The following is a 24,585-nucleotide window of genomic DNA, read 5'->3' as shown; positions in this document are numbered from 1 at the left end:
TTTAACTGCACAGTATTTAAGTGATTGTATAAAGGAAAAGGAAAATGTAATAAAAGATTAATCTTGAAAAAATAAAAAAAATAAAATAAAATAAAAACGAAAACACCGCTTAGGCTGGAAAGCATCTTTAAAACCAGCAAAAAAACCAAGGCCGCCGTTTTGGCTAAAACCTGTTGATAAACTACTAAGCCGTTGCAACGAATTATCCATACGATATTGTGGCTCAGATGAAGTGAACGAATCAGTCAGGAGCCGGTTAAACGCTCGGGGACAACAAAGGAAAGTTGACGAGCGCATTCCTGCGGCCGAGACCATCACTCCATGCTTCCTTACATTTCTGTCAGAGGAAAGGTCACAGTGTTGTGTGGTAGGCGGAACTCGGAGCACAACGGAGAGGAAGGAAAGCGGGCGGGCAGTATTGGCTCCCATGAAGCGGAGCCTTTACGGATTTAGGGAAGGGAGCCAGCCGTGGAAGGGAAGGGAATGTGCGGGGCCATGTGTGTGTGTGTGCACGCAGACCAGCCACCGGGGAGTTGCGTCTCCCTTTGCCGAGGGAATATGTTGCTGCTGCGGTGGTTGCTGGCCTCCCACGAGTGGTGGACGCAGCCCTTGGCGGCTTCTAGCAGGGGACCGTAGCAAGCGTCTCTCCCTTCAGCTGCAGCTTCCTTTCCTCTCTCTGCCCAGCTTCTCCGTCTCTTCCTGGGGATCATGGAGGAATCTTGGTCTGGCATCATTGAGGAGAACCTGCCAAGCAGCGGCGACGGCAGCAGCGGCAAAGGCAGCCAGGAAGGTCCGATCCTGGCCCGAGAAGACCCAGGCTACCCTCCCCATCTTCTAGTGGTGGGTAGTGATGAGCCTTGAAACAGGCACGCGGCGGGTTCTCCTCAATGATGCCAGACCAAGATTCCTCCATGATCCCCAGGAAGAGGCAGAGAAGCGAAAAGCAGCTATAGCATCTGCCGGTTCCTCGGGTGCTCCCACGGGCCGCTGGCTCCTGGAGCCGTCGCCCTTTCCTTTTTTCTCCTTTCGCGTGCTCACTCCCCACCCCATGCGGACGGTGGAGGGGAAGGAGTCTCTGGTGGCTGCAGCAGCAGCAGCAGTAGCAGAAGCGGTGGCGACGGCTGGAGCACAAATCCGGGCAGGTGGCTCTGGCTCTCCCTTCCCCGAGCATATCCCATTGCTGCTGGCATCGCTTTGGGAGGAGCGAGCGAGTGAGGAACCGACCGACCCCGCGCGTCCCATCGCCGACTCCAACTCGGCGGGCGAAGGGGCAAACTCTCATTAGCAGCGGGGATGGTTAAATGTTACATCGGAAGATAGATGGGGTATTTTAGAATGCAATCAGCGCAGTAACAACTAAACAGGCAGGCATGCCAAGTGGCACAGGACAGGCAAGAATTTACCAGGGGCTTTTTAATTAGGGGTGGAGGGATATGGACCTCAATTCAGGACTGCGTGAGGGAGTCCTGTTTTTTCAAGAATTCTCAAAGAGCAGTTGCTGCCGCGAACGAAAAGCAGCTTTTAACCCCAAGCGCGATGCCACGAATGTCACTATTTCCATCCGAGCCGCCCCTGCAATCCTTGCACACCGGCAAGAAAGCAGAAGCGAGAAGAAAATAAATAAATAAATAACCACCCTCCCAAGCAGCCGGAGCTTGCAAAGGGTGACGTTGCAATGAGGGTCGTACTCCTGACCCTCTAAAACTCTCGGGAAACTCCTTCGCAGCCACGGGGGGGACCCCGTCACAGGAGCAGCCCCACTGGCGGGAGAACGACGGGATGGCTACGAAAAGGCACAAGTGGGGGGGGAGATTGACAGCAAGGGTCCGTCCCGCCGCTCGCCTTAAAGCTCTTGCCTAGCCGAGTTCTGGGGTTGCAGCCGCTGCTCACCATTCCCTCAACTCAGAGTATGGAGTGCGCGCAAAACCCTGCCATGCGGGACTCCCCGCAAACCTCTCGCATATTTCCCCCCCCGCTCGCTCCATCTTACCAGATTTCGGGGGGTATCTGTAGAGGGAATTGGACGGGACATCCACCTCTTCCACTCCGGCGTTCTGCCGGCTGGTGAGCACTCCCATGCTTCTGGCACGGCGGCAGAGGGTATCCGGGGTTGCGGAGGGGGGCAGAGAGGAGGGGGGTGCGTCAGCTTCCCAGTTCGTGGCAGACCTTTTCTAGCCAGCGCAAAGGACTTCCCCGGACTTGCTTTGCTGAGCGGGGGCTTTAGTAGAAAGGAAAGCAACTTCAGAGCTGGTGTAGGGCCGGCAAAGGCTTCCCACTGCCGGCATGACTTTGAAGTGCGGCTTGCCTTCCGCGCGGGCTGACTTGGAAGGCAAGCCAGCCCTTCAAAGTCATGCCGGCACTTTAGCGTGCCCCTCGGCCACCATTCAGCGAAACATGTTTCGCTGAATGGCGGCCAAGTTCTAAAGTGCCGGCATGACTTTGAAGGGCTGGATTGCCTTCCGCGTGGGCCAACGTGGAAGGCAAGCGGCAAGCCAGCACTTCAAAGTCATGCCGGCACTTTAGCGTGCCAGCAGGCAGGGCTGGAGCGAGCGAGCGTGCTCCGTCCCGGTGGGTGCATGTGCCTGGAGAGCTCCGTCTGCATATGAGCCCGGGATCCGCCGCTTGCGCTCCCTTGCTCCGCCCTGCCACCCGCCTTCCCTATCTAGGGGCTCCTCCAGCAGAAGTAGCAGAGTCGCATCGAGCGCCGCTCTGCCTTCCTCCGCGCTCTTCCCGCCCGGATTCCCAAAGCCTCCCAGCCCGCCTGGCCCGGGGCGAGTCAGCTGCAGTGCAGCGGGCGGCGATCCCACCACCATCCGCCCGCTCACTCGCCCCACCCATCACTCTGAGTTCGGAGAAAAAGCGGCGGGCCCAGGTGGCTCTTTTCGCGGAGGCTTTCCCATGGCTTGTCTGGAAGTGGGGCTGGAAAGGCGAGCTCGCTCCCCCGCCCATCCACCTGCTCACTCAGTACGCTACCCCGCCCATGCGAGCGGCAGCGGATGGGCGGGGGAGCGATTCGAAGAAGGCGCCAAAATTAAGCGGGATCTTTTGGGAATGGCCCGGGACGCGGGAAAAATTATGAAAAGGCGTGCCTGTCCCGCCAAATGCGGGATGTCTGGTCACCCTACAATCTAGCTAAATCTTTATCAGCAATTGCTTCTTTTTTAAGCATTTGTAACCTCTGTACAGTTTTGTGACAAGTGCAGTGATTAATTTTTCAAGAACTTAACAATCTTGATTCATTAACAGGCCAGACTCATTATCTCTTGATGAAGGCAGAAAGATGATGACTAATCTAAACTCTTCAAGTTTAATACTATGCAGGAAAATGAGCGAAATGTTTCACAAGCGCTCATCCAATCTATTTTTTAAAAAAAATATTTGAAACAAATAAAAGCTAACTAAAACTGAGAATAATAATAGTTGCAACCAGCAACTAAATCCAGGGGAGCATGATAAAACACTGAATTCTTACCTGTCACATACAAAAAATCAATCCATGTTTTATAGTAGCAATGAAAAAGGCACTGAGCTGTTGATCTGACTATCTTAGAACCAATGGTGGGTTCCAAGCGGTATTTCCCGGTATGGGTGTACCAGTGGTAGTTGGGAGCAGTGGCTACCATACCGGAACACTGGCTTGTTGGGCCCACCCACCCACCCGCGTTCCTTACCACTTTTTGAGGGAAACAGGCCAATTGCGCATGCACGCATAGCGTACTGTGCCTGCACGACCTCCACCAAGCAGCTGGGGCATTGCAGGGCTGTGGTGTGTGCATGCATGCACAGCGCATGTGCCCAAGGAGGATGCCCAGCCCTATTGCAGTGTACCGGTTGCAACAGGGTCCGAAACCCACCTCTGCTCAGAACCCCATATCACCAAAGAAAAAAGACTAGAAGAACCATATCTTCTTTTTAATCCCCAAATCCCACTGGCATTACTACCAATCCTGAAAAATTTGGGACTGAGATGTTTTGGGAATATCATAAATAGTAGGGAAGAGTAAAGATATGGGGAAGAAATAACAAAGTTAAACTACATCAAAAAATGAAATTAATTATTCTATCCCATGTTGAAATCAACAAAAAACATATTGAGGTCCTACCTGCTCCAAATGCAAAGAAGAAGCTCTTGTCAGTATTCTCTCTTAAGAGAGCCATCACTCTTTTCCCCATTCTTTCATTCCTCTTGTAAATCAGTTCCTGTCGGAAATACCTGTCAATCTCTTGAGCTGTAACCTGCTCATGTGGAGGAAGTGTTGTGTTGATGAAATTAGGGAGCTGGAATGAAAAACAGGAATAACTTTCAATAAGAAAAAATGTAAGGGAGAAGTTAGTAGGTTGTGGGAAAACCATTAGAAGATCAGCAGCAATAGCAATAGATTTCTATACTGCTTCACAGTGCTTTATAGCCCTCTCTAAGAGGGTTACAGAATCAGCATATTTCCTACAACAATCTGGCTCTTCATGTTACCGACCTCAGAAGGATGAAAGGTTGAGCTGGTCAGAATTGAACTTCTGGAGTGAGCAGTGAGTTAGCCTGCAATACTGCATTCTAACCATCATGGCTCAAGTAATGGTTGTTTATTTTGGGATTACCTCTGGTCTAGGGGTGGGTTCTGGCACCGGTTCACTCATGGCCACAAGGCGCACTTGATGCACGTAGTGTGCGCATGTGCAGTGCAATAAAAATTTATCTGCGCATGCGCAATAGCAAAAAACAAAATGCTGGCATGTACGGCACTGCCGGGAGAACCAGTTCGGGGGCGTGGCAGGCCTGGGTTGCTGCCAGTTCTAGCAACCCAGGCCACCAAACCACTACCGGTTCAGCTGAACCCGTCCGAATAGGTAGAAACCCCCTACTGCTCTGGTCATTTCCCAGTCTTTCCAACAACTAATCAAAAAAAGTGTGCAGCTTTCTTTGCCTCCATTTTCTAATTTGGTGTAAGTGTTGCTTCATATTTCTGGATTATAACTACATATGGTCAGGAATATGGCTTAAAAGTTAAGACTACCTCTTAATAGATATCTACTGAAATCAAAGATACACTTGAGTCAAGCTTGACTCCAGACAACTGCACTCATGCACTTTTCTTTACAGTTTTACCTTATTTCAGATTGTTTTCTTTACTACTTAATTAGGTCAAAAGTTTTGACATTCCCAGAACACTCATCCAACTACTAACTTGGGCTGACCCCATTCAGTTTCCAAGATCAGCCGGCATCAGACCTTTAAATAATGACCGTATATTAGTAATTTGAAAGAAATGGGGAAGGGAATTGGGAATTAAATTACAAGACATATAACAAGGCCCTACAACGGTTATATTGACATGGATAAAGCACACCCTAACCATTAAAGCTGCCCCCTTGTATATAACTAAAAGTACCACAAAGTCTAGATTTAATAGTTTAATGAGACTAGAAGCCGTATTAAAAACACAAGATAGAAAGTAAATAGAAATTAAATTAAGTGCAAAAAAAAAAACACCATTAGTACACAATACAAACACAAAAAACTATTCCAGAATTAAGGCTTAATCCAAGGAAATGGCTTGGTGGCAAGTTTAGATGTTTGGTCTGTAGCTCTTCGTTATTTTAGGCTCCTGGGACTATTAATAACAGGGAGTTCAGTTTCCTTGAGATGCATTAGGCAAACATGGGATAGGTGCAAAAGAATTGTGAATTATGGCAAAACAGTGAAAGGATAGTAAAAAGAGGTATTAGAAATCAGAGTGTGGGGTTGGAGACTGTGGAGATTCATTTCCTGCTGTTAAGCAGCCTATGGCAGGAAAAAAGGCATCAAAGGCAAGAAAGAAGAAAAAGCAAAGGACGCACAATCAAGGGGAGTTAAGTGAAAATGTATAGAAGCTCCAATTCACTAAAATAATCTTCCCAAGATCCCCCGAGGGATTACCTTTCCTATAGGTTTTATAGATTCCATTTAGACAAGTGGAGAATGAAGGTCTGGATCTAGTCCACAAAACAATGTAAATGTTGTTTTTTAACCTGTGATAAGTACATCCCTTCACAAAGTTCTAGGATACTTCCCCTGTCAGACTTTGACTAGGATTTAGCTATTATAATACGCTTGCACTTGTTAGTCCCTGAGAAATTTTTGCTCTGGTTTATTCAGCAGCCCTGCCTATTACTTCAGAAGCACCTCCAGAGGTATGTGGACATTTGGAGCAAGGAGGCAACAATGGCGCTATCTGATTAAAGCTGGAGAAATTGTAATATATAGGAATGTTGTCTTGTTGGGACCACCAAAGTTTTCAGGAAAATAACCATTTGTGGCTTCTTTCTCTAGGCTTAAGGCTAAATTCAAAAAACTGTTTAGGACCTTTGTGATCCAAAGATATCTGCTGTGCTTCAGAGCTGAGGTGATTTATTTCTGGAACTTCAATGTGTTTAAAACCACAGTAAAGCTACTCATCTTTTTTTCAAATGCTGTGGTTGTGAGGATTTCTCTTTGGCAAGACCTGTTGCTTCGATATATCTATTGGCTCATGAATTTTCCTTCTTTCAGCATGCAAGGTGGCTTGCCAATTTTGCAGCTTTCCTTCACTATTCAGTTTTTGGTGGGTTGGAGGTGTGTGGGGGGGATATTTTTGCACACAAGACAGTGCACACAACATAAATAAATGGTATTAGGTCTGTGTGTCAAGCAATTTATTTCACTTTCCTTTTTCGTGGAGTTGGCATAGATTAAAATTATTATTCTAAGACCAATAGCACTTGGAGCGAAGCAGAGATTGAATTGTATTTTTTGCTCCTTGTTTTAAGGCAAACATTTTAGTTGCCATTTTAGAACAATTACAACAATTACCTTATTGTAGATGTCTGCTTACCAGAATTTGAAATCTTGACTTCATCAAGACACACAAAAAAAGAACCTTGATAAATACAGTGGTACATTCAGCTACTTTGAAAGTCATCAGATTTGGTACTTGACATATTTTGATGTAAAAATTGTGTCTCAGTAGTTATCATTTGTTTGATATGCGACATGCAAGCTAGAATTTGTTGTTTTTGTCTGCCTCATGAATTTACCCTTCCAGGCAAAACAAAGGGTCACACGTTAGTCACGTGGTTTGCTTGATACTTGTTTTTAGTACTTGTAGCTCCTCCCAAAGTCAATTAATGACGAGTGCTGAAGTACCATGTAGATACAATCAAAGTACATGCACTTATTTGTCTGAAGCATAATAGCCATTTTCTGATAAAAGCGATGATATCTGGAAAATTAATCAGTTCTATCAAAAAGAGAGAAAAAGACTTGATTATTTTAAATTTGAGTCATGGAGGTTAAATTTAAATTTAAAATTTACATTTAGCTGCCAAATCAAATCAGAATCAAGCTGTTTCTCATTAAATTTTCATTTAATTTTCATTGAATGAAAATCCAACTCCCATAATAGAAACCAAGTACTTGTTGGATCTACAACCCTCAATAGGCCTTCCAAACCAATACGTAAAGAAAAAACAAGAGGAATCCTTTGTTTCAATTTCAGTTCTTAAATTCTTAGGACACCTTTGCTTGCCTCATTCTGGCTGCATCATTACACATAAGTACTATGTTATTCTAACAGGAATATATTTATACATGACAAAAAGTAAGTACCGTTTAAACATATGTTTCATAATAGTTTTGTAGCTATCTACAAAAAAAGAAGACAACATCAGAATAACAACAACAACACTGTCATTTTAGACACAATACTTCTCTCTAAGATATTCTGAATTAATACATTTCTAAGGACCTTAATCCTCACTGCAACTGTTCTGTGGCTTGGGACGAGAGAGATAAATGACCCAAGCATGCTTGTTTTGCAAAGTAATGTAACCACAGAGCAAATCCTGTTGCTGAGTCCATTAATCATCAGTACATCTCTCTTTGTATTTATGTTCCTTTCTACTCTTTGACATACACCATGCTTGGTTCAAAAAAAAAGCAACAGCTCCTTGTTGATTTATCAGAAATTGCTTCCTAAATCATAGGGATTTAAGAAAGCTACACATATTCAGTTAGAGAAGTTCCTTTTTAAACACACATTTCAAAGATAATCATGAAACAAACTTTCTTTTCATTTCATGAGAAAAGTGCTTAGGCAAAGCACAGAGAATTCAATTGATGCAAGGGATTTGGTAAGTTAGTAAAAACATTTGCTTCTCTCATTTCAAAAATACATTTTTTTTAAAAAAACTAGTACCATGCAAAATCTATAAGTATCTATAAGTATTCATCTTTAAAAGCAGCCTAGGAGTCTACACGAGATAAAATTCACTTCAATCAGGGCAAATGAATTCTTCCTCAAGAGGATAGCCATTTGTCTGAAATGGTATAGAATTTCCTGCCTAGGCAGGGGGTTGGACTAGAAGACCTCCAAGGTCCCTTCCAACTCTGCTATTGTAAGAACTTGGTGACTTCAGCCCTTGAAGGGATTACGAGTTATTCCCAAAGAATTGTTGGGACAGCTCTCCTTTTGGCGCCACTTAACATCTGAGAGAAAGCAGAAATGAGGAGAGCCATTCCAGGAAACTGATGTTATCAGCTCCTGAGAAGAGCCTCAGGGTTCTTGGCAAGATGAGTGACACAGAAATGAATCTTGCAGGTATTTTCTGGGAGAAAAGCTCTAACATCAGGAATTCTTTTACATTTCCTCTTAAACATAGCCAAGAAAAAAACAGAATGGGTGTGGGGTTGGAAATACAGTAAAAGATTACAGCTTGCTCAGCAAGCAAGATCAATAGCAGTCTGAATTTGGTAGCAACTTCTTTATAGTTCTCCAGGATACATTTTAATAGGATAGGAATGAATATAACAATAAACTAGGTCACTTTGTCCAGAGTATATTTATATGACTTCAGATTATCTCAGGAGTTTGATCCTGATGGGATTCTAATTGACTCCGTCTCCATCCTTCTGAGGCCAGTAAAATGAGGACTCAGATTGTTAGGGACAATATGCTGACACTGTAAACTGTCCAGGGAGTGCTTAAAGCACTATGGGGTGGTATCTAAGCCTAAATGCTATGCTATTGCTATTTCAGTGAACATTAGGCTTAGTCAATGCACTGGCCCAGTTTAATTCATCAAATTTTCTGCCATGTTAGTCTTAAAGTGCAGAGCGGAGGAGAAAGGAGAACAAGGGTCATTCTACAAGACTTAGGGCCCAACCTAGATTAAATTCCATTATGCAAATTATACAATCCTTGGTATTTTTTTGACTTACATGAAACATATAATTCTTGCAAGAAACCAAGGGGATTTTGTTCAAAAATCAAAATCATTCAAAAACAGAGTGCAGAGAGCTGCATGTTATCCAGATGTCTGATTTAGAAGAAAGGGGGCTACAAATTATAAATTCAGAGCAACATTTATCTATTTTCAGTATTGTTTTTCTATCCATTGCTGTTTTTGCAGCAAGGACAATAAGAAGAGCTGTTTCAACAGCCAGAAAGCACAATATTTCTTTTTATAGACATCATCTGGAAATAATGGCAGATAATTATTAGTAGTATATGGGGCAAAGCCTTAGTTAGGGGCTCCTGGGAAGATCTAGCCCTGTGGGCTCCAATTATATCCCCACTCAGTGTTAATTTGATGATTGAGGTCCTTCTCTAGATAAATGGAGTGAGAAGACACATTCAAGGCACTGAGAACATTTGACATTGTCTCAAAATTTTAAACTCATAGAATCCCTTAACTTCCACTGATTCTTCCTGTGATTGGGTAGCAAATATAACAAAATGAAGTATGGCAAAGTGTTCTGTCCCCCCCTTCTCCGCTCGTTAACAAATGGCAGGCAGACAAACTTAAAAGGGCTCTCTTTATCAGTTCTCGGCTCAAACTGGCTGCGAGCCCAAAAATAACATAAATACAGTCTCTGACGAGATAACAGAATACAAAACAAAAACTCTTACAACGCAATGCACCTTTCCAAGTGTATCCTTGAATCAGGGTTACAGAAAACAAAGCACTTCCTCCAATGTCTCTACGAATCAGGGTTACAGAAGTCAAATCACTTTTCCAAGTGTACATCAAAGAAACCACGATCAAGGATCAAGGAACGTTGATTCCTGCAACTAGGGCGTGGCACCATCCGTCCTTTTATCTCCAAAACCCCACTAACAAGCCCCAGCTGCATCATTAATCTTGCATTCCCAAAAGACTCACAGAAGACTGCTGCTGAGTCACAACACTATCCCCCACTGCAGGGCCCTTTCTCCGGGTTCCGATGGTCGGGATGCAGTCGGAATGATGTGTCCACAAGATGACCTGCACCATTTCCCGTGGTGCCTTTTTCATGAGTCCCAAACCTTGAATCGGAATAGCCCCCTTGAATCGGAACTCCTTAGGTATCCAGTGGCCACCATGTTTCCTTCCGCCCTTCACAGCGTCGACACCCTGTCCAGGGTCATCCACCCTCCGCAAGGCCGACCCACCAGCCCCCCTACCGTCGGAGGTTGATGGCAGCTCTACCAGCTTCGGCCAAGCCTTAACACCCTGTCCAGAGTCCTCCACCCTCTGCAAGGCCGACCCACCAACCCCCCTTCTGTCGGAGGTTGACGGCAGCTCTACTGACTCCTGCCGAGCCACCACGCAATCTCCTCCCGCAGAACCCTTCCCCCGGTTTCGATGATCGGGGTATGGCCCAGAAGGGTTGATGACGGCCTCCCCAGAACATGGTCCAAGACACTGGTACCCCACTGGGAACCTAGAGACAAAGTCCAGTGCTGTAGGGACCGGAGTTGACAAAGCCTGGAATCTCGGCGGAGTTCTCCTTGTAGACCTGGCCCAATGACACTGGGCACATGACTTCACGCACCTCCAAATGTCATTTTCCTGATGGGGCCACCAAAATTGACGGGAGGCCAGGCACAACGTCCGAAAAAAACCCCAATGTCTTGATGCAGATGCACAATGAACCTGCGAGAGCACCTGTCGACGGATGTGCCCTGCGGGAACATAGAGCCGGGCCCGACACTTCAAAAGATCCCCTTCCAAAGTCCACGGGGACGCTGGCCCCACTTCCGACTTTCGTCGCTCCACCCAGTCATCACCTTGCTGCGCATCCTGCATCAGAGACTGCTTGCTCACGGGATGACAAACGGCAGCGCAGGATGCAATGGGTAGAACAGTTCGAGGTGGAAGCGAGTTCGCAGGATCAGAGTTCTCTACTTTACTCGGCAGGGCATCCGCCCTGGGACTCCACACCCCCCGAACGCACGCTATCTTGTGCAAATGGGGTATCATGGCCGCACCAACATGCTGGTTGTCCGACATGATAGTGCGTTGCTGAGGGACGGCTGCAGTCCGCGCAACCCTTCTGTTCTTCTTGGGGCATCTCCCTGCCAGGTGTCCAAGATCCCCACAGTAGAAGCACAATCCCTCCGCATGTCGTCTGTCCATCTCTGTCCGTGACACTCAAGGTCTGACAGCACCCAACTCCATGGGCTCCTCCCAGTCCACTGCAGTCCCTTGCTGAACCGGCATGCTGGTGGTCTCCTGGAATACATGGCGAGGCCTTCGCCTCTGCAGCCGGGTGTCTATCCGGAGGCACAGGTGGACCAATGCGTCGAACGTCGGTGGCCTGTCCACCCTCGCCAGTTCATCCTGCAAGGCCTCAGACAATCCATCCTGGAACGTGTCCATTAGAGCTGGTTCATTCCACGTGGAATCCTAGCTACGTAGCCTGAATTCAGTCACATAGTCCTGCAATGAACTACTCCCCAGCTGCAGTGACTTTAGACTTCTAGCAGATGTTTCTCCCTTGATCGGATCTTCAAACATTCGTTTGAAGTACTGGCAAAAGCCCTGGAAGTCATCCAACAAAGGGCTCTGCTGAACTAACAAGGGGGTAGACCAACGGACAGCTGTGCCTGAGAGCAAACTTATTTATTTATTTATTTAATTGGTTTGTATGCCGCCCACTCTCGAGAGACTCAGGGCGGCTTATAGGTAAAAAAGGAAGGGGGGGACATACAAAAAAATAAAAAAAACAACATTAAAAATTCCACAACATTCATAACTTAGGATGGGGCTGGATAAATGAACAGCCCCAGGCCTGCCAGAACAGCCAGGTCTTGGTCGCTTTGCAGAAGGCCGGAAGGGTAGTAAGGGTCCGGATCTCAATGGGGAGATCGTTCCATAGGGCCGGAGCAGCTACAGAGAAGGCCCTCCCCCGGGGGGTCGCCAGCCGACATTGATCAGCAGATGGAATCCAGAGGAGGCTTAATCTGTGCGATCTTATGGGTCTCTGGGAGGTAACTGGCAGGAGGCGGTCTCTCAGATAGCCAGGTCCGATACCATGTAGGGCTTTAAAAGTAACAACTAGCACCTTGAAGCATGTCCAGAGACCAATGGGAAGCCAGTGCAGCTCGCGGAGGATAGGTGTAACATGGGTGTACCTAGGTACACCCACTATCGCTTGCGTGGCTGCGTTCTGGACTAACTGAAGTCTTCAAACACTCTTCAGGGGCAGCCCCATGTAGAGCGTGTTACAGTAATACAGTCTTGAGGTGATGAGGGCGTGAGTGACCATCCAAAGGGCCTCCCGGTCCAAATAGGGTCGCAATTGGTGCACCAGGCGAACCTGGGCAAAGGCCCCCTGGTCACAGTCGACAAGTGATGTTCAAGTGTCAGCTGCGGATCCAGGAAGACTCTCAAATTGCGAATCCTCTCTGAGGGGCGTATAATTTCACCCCCCAGGCTAAGAGATGGAATAGCTGGACCTTGGGAGGGAGCATCAATAGCCACTCAGTCTTGTCGGGATTGAGTGCAAGCTTGTTCATTCCCATCCAGACCCTGACAGCCTCCAAGCACTGGCACATCACTTCTACCACTTCACTGAGTTGGCACAGGCCGGACAGATACAATTGGGTATCGTCCGCATATTGGTGGTATTTAATCCCGTGCCGGCGTATGATCTCACCCAGTGGCTTCATGTAGATGTTAAATGGGGGGGGACAGGACCGAACCCTGCGGCACCCCATAATTGAGGGGCCTAGGGGTCGATCTCTGCCCTCCAACCAACACTGACTGCGACCTGTCCGAGAGGTAGGAGGAGAACCACTGATGGACGGTCCCTCCCACTCCCACCTACCACAACCATCGCAGAAGGATACCATGTTCGATGGTATCGAAGGCCGCGGAGAGGTCAAGAAGCATTAGGATAGAGGAGTGACCCCTATCCCTGGCTCGCCAGAGATCATCGATCAGCGCGACCAAAGCAGTTTCCGTGCTGTAACCAGGCCTGAAACCTGACTGAAAGGAATCCAGATAATCAGTTTCATCCAAGGTCCGTCGGAGTTGAAAGGCCACCACTTTCTCAACAACCTTCCCTACAAAGGGGAGGTTGGAGACTGGACGATAGTTACTCAAAATGGCTGGGTCCAGAGAAGGTTTCTTCAGGAGGGGTCTCACCACCGCATCCTTTAGGAGGTGCGGGAAGGATCCCTCCCGGAGAGAGGTGTTAACTATCATGTGGAACCAGCCACGTGTCACCACCCTGCTGGGCGCTTCATCTCCAGGAGTTTCTCAGTGAACCAAGGAGCCCTCCTGGATCCACTACCTCGGAGAGGCTGTAAAGGTACAATCCGGTTTAGAGCCCCCACCGCCGCCGTATTCCAAGCAGCGACTAAGGACTCTACCGGACTGTGGATGAGACCGACAGGTATTTCTCCAAGCGCCGTCTGAAATCCCATAGGGTCCATCAGGCATCTGGGGCAGAACCACCTAATCGGTCCCCCCTCCCTACAGTGGGGGATTGTTTTCCGAAAGTCAAGCCTCAGTAGGAAGTGATCAGACCATGACAAGGGCAAGATCTTAATACCCTTCAAACCTAGATCATGTCTCCACTGCTCCGAGAGAAATACGAGGTCAAGAGTGTGACCCGCTGAGTGAGTCTGACCCCGAATTACTTGGGTCAAGTCCATGGCTGTCATGGAAGCCATGAACTCCTGCGCCCTGTCAGAGTGTTCACCGAGCGAAGGCAGGTTGAAATCCCCCAGCACCATAAGCCTGGGGAACTCTACTGCCAGCTCGGCTACTGACTCGAGGAATGAGGGGAGGGCTGTTGCAACACTGCTGGGTGGTAGGTACATTAACAACAAACCCACTTGACCCTCAAGGTCCAACTTCACCAACAGGGACTCACACCCGACAAGTGTGAGATCCGGAGCAGGGATCCTACGAGGAACTAATGATCTTCGGATGATGATGGCCACTCCCCCACCCCTTCCCTGGCGTCGCGGCTGATGGAGCACCTGAAATCCTTCTGGGCACATTTCAGTGAGGGGGACTCCTCCCTCCGGGCCCAGCCAGGTTTCAGTAATACATGCCAGGTCTGCCCCCTCATCTAATATTAGGTACCAGACGAGGGGAGCTTTCTGAACCACAGACCTGGCATTTAGCAACAACAGCCTGAGACCAGGGCCCTGACAACTCTCGTCATCTGGTCCTGGAGTGGAGCTAACAGTGACTAACTCACCAGCTCTCCTAACCATTACTTGCTTGGAACCAGGGCTGGGCTTCAAAATCTTTAGCAATGGGTTCTTTGCCCAGTTGCTGGGTGTGTGTGGCCATGGTGGACTTGACCTAGTCGACCTCCTGTACCATGGGAGGGGGACATTTTCACCTTCCTCAGGGCCCGGGGGCTTTATTCAAGCCTCTGGGAGGGCTCCGGAGGCTGGAAATAGGCCCGTTTCTGGCCTTCTGGAGCTTCTGGGAGGCCCATTTTCCTCCTCCCTAAGCCTCCATGCAGTCCCTGCACTTACCTTGCATCCAAAATGGGACACATGGAGACTCCTGGGAGGGGCGGGGTGAGGTGGGAGGGCAGGGTATGGTGGGCGGCCAGGGACAGGCAGGGATGGGATTTGGAAGTTCTCTGAACTAGCCATAATACTAGGTATGGGTTCTCTCAAACCTGGGCAAACCCGTAGCAGCCCACTCATGCTTGGAACTATGGGAAGTGAAGTGACACACAGTTGGAAGGCACCAAGTTGTGAAACTGGTTTAAAAAACATTGATCTACAAAGTTTCAGTACCTGGCCTCCAGTGAGGAATGCAATAAGTATTAATAACACAACAAGAGAGACTACTTAATTATCATTGTGGTTGTAAAAAATGTAATTTGTGCTATGAAACCTTTTTTGCATGACTAATTTTCTATTGCTAATGCAATAGTGTTTTATAAATGTGCTGTATACCATCTTATGTGCAGATCAAATACACCTGCTCTCTGTGAGTAATGGACCTTTTTCACATCTGGCAAAAATTCATCCTGCAACAAAGGAAATCAAGCTCAACTGTAGGATTGTGTGTTGATAAAGTGACAACTTTTGGCACCAAATCATTTATTTGTGCTTGAGCTTGGTTAGGGAAATATTTGTCATTAAATAAGACAAGAAGTGGATAATTAATAGGAAACGTGACTCAAGAGTTTCCGGACTGGCCCCCAGATAGCCAAAATTAAGAAAGAAAAATCAAGAAAAAAATGCAAAGTGAGTTTTCTGGGAACCAATGAAAAGCAAACTTCAGATAGTCCTTCACTTACAACAATGGCACTGAAAAAAGTGAGCTATGACCACTTTTCATATTTACAACCATTGCAGCATCTCTATAGTCACATGAGCAAAATTTAGACATTTGGCAACTGGCATGTGTTTATCACAGTTGCCATGTACCAGGGTCATGTGAAAATCTTTTGCAACCTTCTGACAAGCAAAGTGAATGGGGAAGCCAGATTCACTTAAAAAACTGGGTCACTTATTTAACAATTTCAGTAATTCAGTTATCAACTATGGCAGGAACGGTAATAAAATAGGGCAGTGCATTGCTAAGTGGAGCAGGGACAGGGTCCTAATGGTAAAGGCAATATACATTATATTATATTGCAAAAAGTGGTGACTTTTCTGTTTGTGCCAGATATTGATACCTAAGAGTGTAGTTCTCACTGCATATGTGACGTCATTTCTCTGAGGGCAGCTATAGCAGTAATAGTGGAAATAATAAATAATTTTAAGGTTTGTTTGGAAAAAACACAATACACCGTGGAAGGAAGGAAGGAAGGAAGGAAGGAAGGAAGGAAGGAAGGAAGGAAGGAAGGAAGGAAGGAAGGATATTTTGATTTGTAAAAAAAAAAATGGATTGAAACTGCATTATATATTTGTCTTGGGCTTAGTGTGCTGCATCTTGTTCTGTAAATAACGCATGATACATAAATTCAGTACATAGTGGCTTGTTCAATACACTAGAGTTATACAGATAGTGTGAGAGAGAGAATATGTTGGTGAATAGATCATTGCCTAATGGATTGACATTTACTTTTGCAAAAGTTTCAGAAAACGTACAGCAAATGTAGGATTCAGGGAAATTATTTTCCGCTGAATTGGAAATCACATTATCTTTTTCTCCCTGAGTGCACATTATGCACAATACAGCACTTTCCTGAATTGCCAAGTTTTTAAAAAGTATAAAAGTTCTGTAGTTTGTGCCACAGTATCTGAAGAGTGCACACATCCATTCTCAAACATAATTGCCTCTTTTGAGGAGTCATACAATATATATAATTGGGTTTTAACTGAGTCCACAAACTATTTTTTTTTTGCTGGTACTGGCAAATGTTCCACATTCTGGGGTACTTGATATAGTATGTTATTGTGCTTTCAGCAAAGAACAGAATAACAGTATTTTCTCAGGGTATTTCTAGAGACCAGCTATTCTGTAGCTAAAGGACTCTAATTTTATACTTGAAAAACGTGGGATTCAAACAGTCTGTTCTGTCTTTTAATGTAATGAGGACTGAATGATACCTTTACAGGGCTTCCAGTGCTTCCAGAAAGCTATCTGAATGTGTTTTTCCTTGCCATTAAGTACCTTGCTAATTTGGGTTTCATTCTTAGCCAGTAACTAAGCTCCTCCTCAGTTAAAAACAACATATTTTGCAAATTTTCCAGTTTGCATAAAACCTCACAACTGTAGTGGGAAGGAGTCATGATCAAGTCAAGACCAGATAATGGTACTTAGTTATAACGATGGCTATTTGCACTAGGGTCTGATTTCACATGATTTGATTTTGCATAGATATCCACTTTCTATGTTAATTACAACATAATATACTGTTTACCATAACAGAGTTGAACTATTTCTCAACATTAATAAAATAAAATTTATCCAGCGCTGAAAAATGAACATTCTTCAAAACCTCAAAATTTCAATCAATCTGAGAGGGAGGAGCCATGTCGCGAGGACACATCGCACAGACCCGACAGTCTGGGTCTGTCGATGAAACTTTTGTCTTTGGACGGTCCGGTAGGACCTAAACCGTCCCAAAGAGACGGCGACAGGGAAGCCAAAGCCTTGCTGGTCACAGGGACATCGCAAAGTCCCTGTTTGACCCAAGGGTAGCACATCCAACTGAGGATAAACAGGCAGCCCCCAGGCTGGCATAGTCGGAGACCGCTCCTGAAGGAAGAGACGAAGTGAAAGCATTCCATCTGGTGAGGGTTTTTTCTTTTTTCTTTTTACTTTCAGAAGATCTGTGCTAAGAAACTTTTTTAAAAAAAAAAATAACATCCAGTCCCCAAAGTAAGAATAAAGCAGCGATCTTGACACTTATTGGACTGCTATTAGAAGATTTCCTGCTCTAGTTAGTAACAATGATTTGTGGATTGAAATAATTGCAACATTTCCTGTCTCCCTGCTTGTAGTCTATAGACTGGTCTTTTTTTTTTCTATTTTTTCCTTTTTACTACCTTTTCTTTTTGTTGGCTAAATTAAACTTATTTTCTTACTTCAACAAATTTTTTCCTTCTTTTGGTTAAAACTATATGAAAGATATTTAAGGGAAAGCAAAAAAAAACAAAACAATTGACTAATTATTGAGTCTGCCACCTGGAAGCCAAAGTCTGAACTTTGTTTCTGTTTTGGTTGCAATGGGGGCTGCCCCTGAAAAGTGTTCGGAGACGACAGTTGGTCCAGAATGCAGCCGTGCGAGTGATATCGGGTGTACCTAGATACACCCATGTTACACCCATCCTCCGCGAGCTGCACTGGCTTCCTATTGGTCTCCGAACGCACTTCAAGGTGCTAGTCATTACTTTTAAAGCCCTACATGGCTTAGGACCTGGACATCTGAGAAACCGCCTCCTGCCACATACCTCCCAATGACCAATAAGATCTCATAGGTTGGGCCTTCTCCGGGTGCCGTCGACCGGACAATGCCGGCTGGTGGCCCCTTGGGGGAGGGCCTTCTCTATAGCTGCTCCAGCCCTGTGGAACGATATACCCGTAGAGATCCGGACCCTTCCCACTCTCTCAGCCTTCCGAAAAGCCACGAAAACCTGGCTGTTCCAGCAGGCCTGGGGCTGTTGATCAAGTTCCAGCCCCACTTAAACGGAAGGTTTGGTGTGTTGTTTTTTAAATTGCATCTTTTCTTTACTTTAACTTTTATTTTTATTTTTGTTTCTGTAAGCCGCCCAGAGTCCTACGGGATTTGGGCAGCATATAAATTTATTAAATTGCTAAATTGCTAAATGTATCTTTTGTTCTGCTTCACTTGGTTTCACTGACCTTGCAATGGAAGGGTTTGGAAAAACTTGAAAAGCACGAAATTTGTTTTTGTTAGTGCTTCTGGTAAATATTTTGGCAAGAGAAGGAAAAAGACAAGCAAAAATAAAAACCCTCCTATTTTAAAAAACCTTGAAAGAACTGGTGTTTAAGATTCAAAATAAATACAAACACATTTCCTAAAATTTTGACAGGCTAGAGTGACAGATTCCTCTTCCTATTTCTTTTCCTTTATATTTCTTTGCATTTTGAAAAATGGATCAATATTCAGAGGCAGAAAATTTAATAATCCAAAACATCCTGGCTGGACTTCAAAATATTGCAGAAGGACTTAAGAGATTTGACAAGAAATGGGACAGTTTATGGGGTGCTACAGTTAAAGAGGAGGGGGTTGGAGCCTCAGAGATTAAAGAAGAGAATGGAAATATAGAAAATAAAGACAAGATGCCAGATGAATCTATCAATGGACTAAATACGAGCGAAAGTGAAAAGAAGGGAAGCTGGAAAAGTGTTTTTGACAACTTGGAGCCTTTCTTTCAACTTCAAGATGCAGGAGGGAAAAAGAGTGAAAAAAATGGAACTAAGAAGACAAATATATCCAGAAACAAGTTTGATAACCAAAGTTAAGCCTACGTTAATAACAATTAAAGAGCGACGAAATTACATGAGAGATCCTTCAAGCTACAGAATGTGGCGAGAAATGATAAATTCTGAAAAGATTCTAATAAGAGATGACATAGCTGCTGGCGAGAGAGAAAGATTTATTTTGCTACTGGAAGGACACTGGTTGATAATGCCAATTGATGACAAAAATTAGTTAATTTTTGATGGTTAATAAGTAGGGATTTTAGTATCTTGTAGACTCTTATAGATTATTATTGAATGTTTAGTCGCTAACATGTAATATATCATGATATTAACAATGAAAGGATAACCTTAATTAGAATAAATAACCAGGCCACAAATTGCAGCTGAGATCTGGTGGAATGATAAAACCTATAAATTTGTGCTTTAGACCTTCTTATGAAGCTATAAATAACTTGGATTAGAATAAGAGGTGATGTGACGTAAATAGCAAATAACTGTTTTTTTTTCTTTCCTTCTCTGTCTTTCTCTAATTATAATAATAAAAGGGAATGTTATTGCACATCTTGGAGATTTTCAATTGGAAATTTTAATTTGGAGTAGAAATGGCAAACAATTGTTTTTTTTCTCTCCCTGTCTTTCAACTATAAAAATAAAAGGGAAGGTTAACATATACTTTGGTGATTATTAATTAGAAATGTCAATATTTTTTTCTTTTGTCTTTAGAGTGTCTTAGATTTTAAATGGTCATTTCGTTAACACATATTAATAGATTGTTGTTTAGAGATTGTTGCTTTTTGTATTTGTGGAGAGAAGAGGAGAGAAAAATGTAAATAACCCTTAGTTAACTATAATTATAACAAAGATATGTTAGAGAGAGGAAATATAAGATGTCCTACTAATTGACTTTATTTTTTATTTTTTTTAGAATATGTTATAAAAATATAGAGATATGGCATATTGACTGGAACTGGGGGAAGGGAAAAAAATGCCAGCAGGTGGCTGTGTTTTTGAAATCTTAACTAAATGAAAATTGTGATATGGTGATAGTAAAATATATATATTTTTAACATGTACAATTTAGACTGAATGGAATATATGTGATTGTGGACAGAACACACAAAATGTACTTGTGAACAATGGATACGCTTTCTAGAAGATGTAATGACAGATGATGTTTTTGTGTGTGTGTGTGTGTTTTTGTTTGTAATAAAACTAATAAAAAAAATTATAAAAAAAATTTCAATCAATCCAATTTGTTTATAAACGAATAGTTTATAAACTGTTTATCTTTTGTGGTGATTCATGCCTTTAAAAAAAAACACAGAACATCATAGCAATAATGCTTTAGGTGTCGTTGGATCATTCCTGAGCTCATACTTGGCTTGTGGCCACTATTTTTACCAGTATTAGTAAAATAGAGTAGTTGATAAGTGAAACCATTAATAGAGTTTAGATTAGAAATTCTCCTTAAAATGAATCTGTTCCTGAATTTACAGATAAGACAATCAATTTACGTTTAACTCTTTTTTCATTTAATGGTTGCATTCTTACCTACCCACCTACACATTTATTTATTATAGCCCTTAGACCAGGTAGAAATAAAATATCTAATCTAATAATAGAAGATCCCTCTTGTTCCCTCTTTCTCATCTATCTTCTACTATTAGATATTATTAATCTAAATGGAATAAATAAAATAGATAATATTCTATTGAAAAAATAGGGTAGGGTAGGGTAGGATAGGGTAGGGTAGGGTAGGGTAGGGCAGGATAGGAAAATAGATGATAGACAGACAGACAGACAACCAGAGGTAGACAGATAGATATAGACGACATAGATATAAATATATGTTAATAGGATATGGCTTAGAGTTTCTATTGAGCCATCAACATGTGGACATAACTGAAGGTGAATTGGAATACATTTAAAACATCCAAAAATGATTGTCTCACTTATATTCAGGAGCCAGGAGCCCTGGTGGGACAGTGGTTAAGTTGCAGTATTGCAACATAGCTTGGAGTTTGATCCTGACAGGGCTCAAAGTTGACTCTGCCTTCCATTCTTCTAAAGTTGATAAAATGAGGACTTAGAGTCAGGAATGCTTGAGGCATCATGCAAATAATGTGTCTACATTGTAAACTGCTCAGAAAGTGCTGTAAAGCACTACATAAGTCTAAATGCTATTGCTATTACTATTCACATACCTCATCTATATCCACACAATACATTAACTTGTGATTTAACTATAGCTTAATTTTTGGGGTTATACTACAAGTAATCATTTGATATGGGGTCCTTGTTGAATTTTTTGGGTGTGTGTGTGACCAGGATCATAAATCAGTCTGGGCAGAGTCAAGATTTTCTGGGAGTTTTATATTGCTTTTGTGGAGAGGGTGAAATTTTCAAAACCATTCTAGTTTAGAATTCACATTGTAGGCATTTTTCTTTATCTTTTTAAATTTCTTTTTTATATCCATATATCACTGATTCCACAAGGACTCCAAGCAGTTTATAGTGAATCATTAAAAACCCATAAAACAATAAATATTTTAAAATAGTAAAATATTTTTTAAAAAACCTATCCATCACAGCATCTGTAAACCAACAATCATCTTATGTATTAAAAGCTCTATGAAAGATCTCTTCCTTCCTGAAGGCCATCACAATATCAGAGCCACACTCCACATTTTCCTGTTCCCTACCACCTTCATGCATATGGCAGGGAATGAACATCCCAATTCAGAATGAATGAATATCGGTTATGCCTAAAGGCGATAATCCTGAAGATAGGTGGATGCAAAGATATAAAGGCCTTGTAGGTTCAAATCAGCATTTACAGATTAAAATTAGGATTTTGAATTGTATTCAGGATTCTACTGGAAGTCAATGAAGTGCCCCCAAAACCAGCATTATACAATTATGTTGGTTCTCAGTTGCCAATAAACAGGCTGTCACATTCTAATGCAATATGATCTTCAAAAGCAGGGCAGATAATGTGTATTGTAGTAGTCAACACTAGAAGTGATAAGGACATCTGTCATTATTAAATCAATCTCTTATTTCTACAATTGGTGTACTATCTGAAGTAGAAAGTTCTTGTACCTATGGCCTTCTATTGTCTTTCTAGAGTAGAACTTTCAGAACAGGTTTTAATTTTGAGAAGAGAAAGCTGTGATTTTCAAAGACTTGTGAGTATTTTAAATCTATGAAAAAGTTCAAATCTCCATCTCTTTTCAATTCTTGCTATCGTTCACAAAAAGTCCCTGTAATTCTATCACTAAAAATATTTATTCAGTTTAGTAGCTTAGCTCATATAATCTTGATCATAGAGAAGATGAAGAATTAAGAGGATATCCTATAACTAAGGATTATACTTCACAAGAAAAGAAAAATATAATACAAATAATTTATTTCAAGAACATTCTCTTTCAACTTTCGACTTTTGTTATACTGTATTGTTATACTTTATTTGCACTCTGTTGCTGAAAGATGTTTACAAAAGAAAATGGAAACGTGGAAGATGATTGAAGTGGCAAGAAAGCACTTGTAGTAAATAAATAACATAAATAAACTAAACAAGAATACCCAGTTTCTACTTACCAAAAATGCTTCCTTACCACTTCATTGTTTTTCTGTAAGCATCTTCCAAACAAGAATTTGAAAAACCTCAATATAGTTGGTTTGCAAAAAGTAAAATGACAATTTTCTACAGTAAGGTGCGAAATTTCACCAGTGAATAAAATCCTAGAGCAAGAGAATTCTATGCTTCTATTATTGTTAATATAGGCCACTGAACATAAGAGTTAGAGTACAGGTTATACAACCTTAATATCTTTGAAGATCCAGGAAGCTTCTGGAAACATAGCTCTCTTTCCTATCTCTAAATCAAGATCTGTATTAGACAATAGAATTATATTGCCCAATTTAGAGTAAGATTTTCTAATATATATTTATAAAGCTATATTTATTAATACTGGCAAACTGTACATATTTAACTTTCTGTATATATTTGCTTTATACAATCGCAAGCAAAATAGCAATAGCAATAGCACTTAGATTTATATACTACTTCACAGTACTTTACAGCTCTCTCTAAGCAGTTTACAGAGTCAGCATATTGCCCCCACAATCTGGGTCCTCATTTTACCAACCTCAGAAAGATGGAATGCTGAGTCAACTGAAATCATGTCTCCCCTAGTCCTTCTTTTCATTAAACTAGACATATCCAGTTCCTGTAACCGTTCTTCATATGTTTTAGCCTCCAGTCCCCTAATCATCTTTGTTGCTCTTCTCTGCACTCTTTCAAGAGTCTCAACATCTTTTTTACACCGTGGCAACCAAAACTGAATGCAGTATTCCAAGTGTGGCTTACCAAGGCATTATAAAGTAGTATTAACACTTCACGTCATCTTGATTATATCCCTCTGTTTATGCAGCCTAGAACTGTGTTGGCTTTTTTGGCAGCGGTTGCACACTGCTGGCTCATATTTAAATGGTTGTCCACTCGGACTCCAAGTTCCCTCTCACAGTTACTACTATTGAGCAAAGTACCATATACTGTACCTGTGCATTTTGTTTTTCTTGCCTAAAAAATGTACAGGTACAGTATATGTGGTGCCTTGCTCAATAGTAGTAACTATGAGAGGTCTGAACTGTGAGAGCTGTGTTGATGCATTGGGTTTCCAGAATTCACAAAAAAATTAGTAAAGTGTCCCAATCTGTCCTCAGAGAGTTAGCATAACGGATATAGGCCTAGGTTTAGAGGCACAGCAATCTTATTATTTCAGTAGCCAACTCAACGTCACTGTTTGCCGCTGCCTGGCTACTGCAGCTTGGCGCCTTTGAAATGCCAGTGAATGGCGCTGGAGAGGGAGGTTGCATGAGCGGTTGTTCTGCTCTCGCTCACGCGCCTCCCAGCCTCACAATGCCCTGGCCCAGTCTCCTGCAGAGCCAGGGCACCTCCGCTGCCGCCGTCGCCATCCCAGCATGGCTTTTTTGGCAGCTTCCAAACTACTGGAAGACTCGGTTTGGGAGCTGCCGAAAAAGCCATGCTGGGATGGTGGTGGCGGTGGCAGCATAGGTTGCCCTGGCTCTGCAGGAGCGGAACAGCCGCTTGCGCAATCCCCCTCTCCAGCCGTGCAGAGCACCATTCACTGGCATTTCGAAGGCGCCAAGCCCCGGGAGCCGGGCGGCAGCGAACAAGCGCTCACGCGGCTTGGCGATGCCCCTAGGTCAGTGAATGGCTCTCTGCCCGGCTGGAAAGGGGGGTTGCCAGCTTGCTGTTCATGAGTGTGGTCTCTTCATGGCTGTTGTGTTGTGCTGCTGCGACAGTGCAACACAGCCATTCACCCATGAGGCTGTGCCCGGCTCTTTGGGAGCCCGCTCACAAGAGAGCAGCCACCTGCCAACCCCCCTCTTCAGCTGGGC

The 24,585-nt window shown here is 43.6% G+C and overlaps 1 protein-coding gene across 1 annotated transcript in view; it reads right to left on the bottom strand.

Annotated features, from left to right (window-relative positions):
- TRABD2B (TraB domain containing 2B) overlaps positions 1-24,585 on the bottom strand; it is a 326,342-nt gene that overhangs the window by 63,316 nt on the left and 238,441 nt on the right. Inside the window, exon 4 of the mRNA XM_087720793.1 lies at positions 4,104-4,278. Coding sequence (XP_087576919.1) covers positions 4,104-4,278 — 175 coding nt within the window. The remainder of the gene's footprint in view (positions 1-4,103; positions 4,279-24,585) is intronic.

Source organism: Thamnophis sirtalis, unplaced genomic scaffold, assembly GCF_051295495.1.
Source record: "Thamnophis sirtalis isolate CommonGarterSnake01/CBP01778 unplaced genomic scaffold, rThaSir2_p1.2 scaffold_7, whole genome shotgun sequence".
Taxonomy (NCBI): domain Eukaryota; kingdom Metazoa; phylum Chordata; class Lepidosauria; order Squamata; family Natricidae; genus Thamnophis; species Thamnophis sirtalis.
Note: the sequence above shows the minus strand (reverse complement) of the source record. Positions and strands in the feature narration are given on the sequence as shown.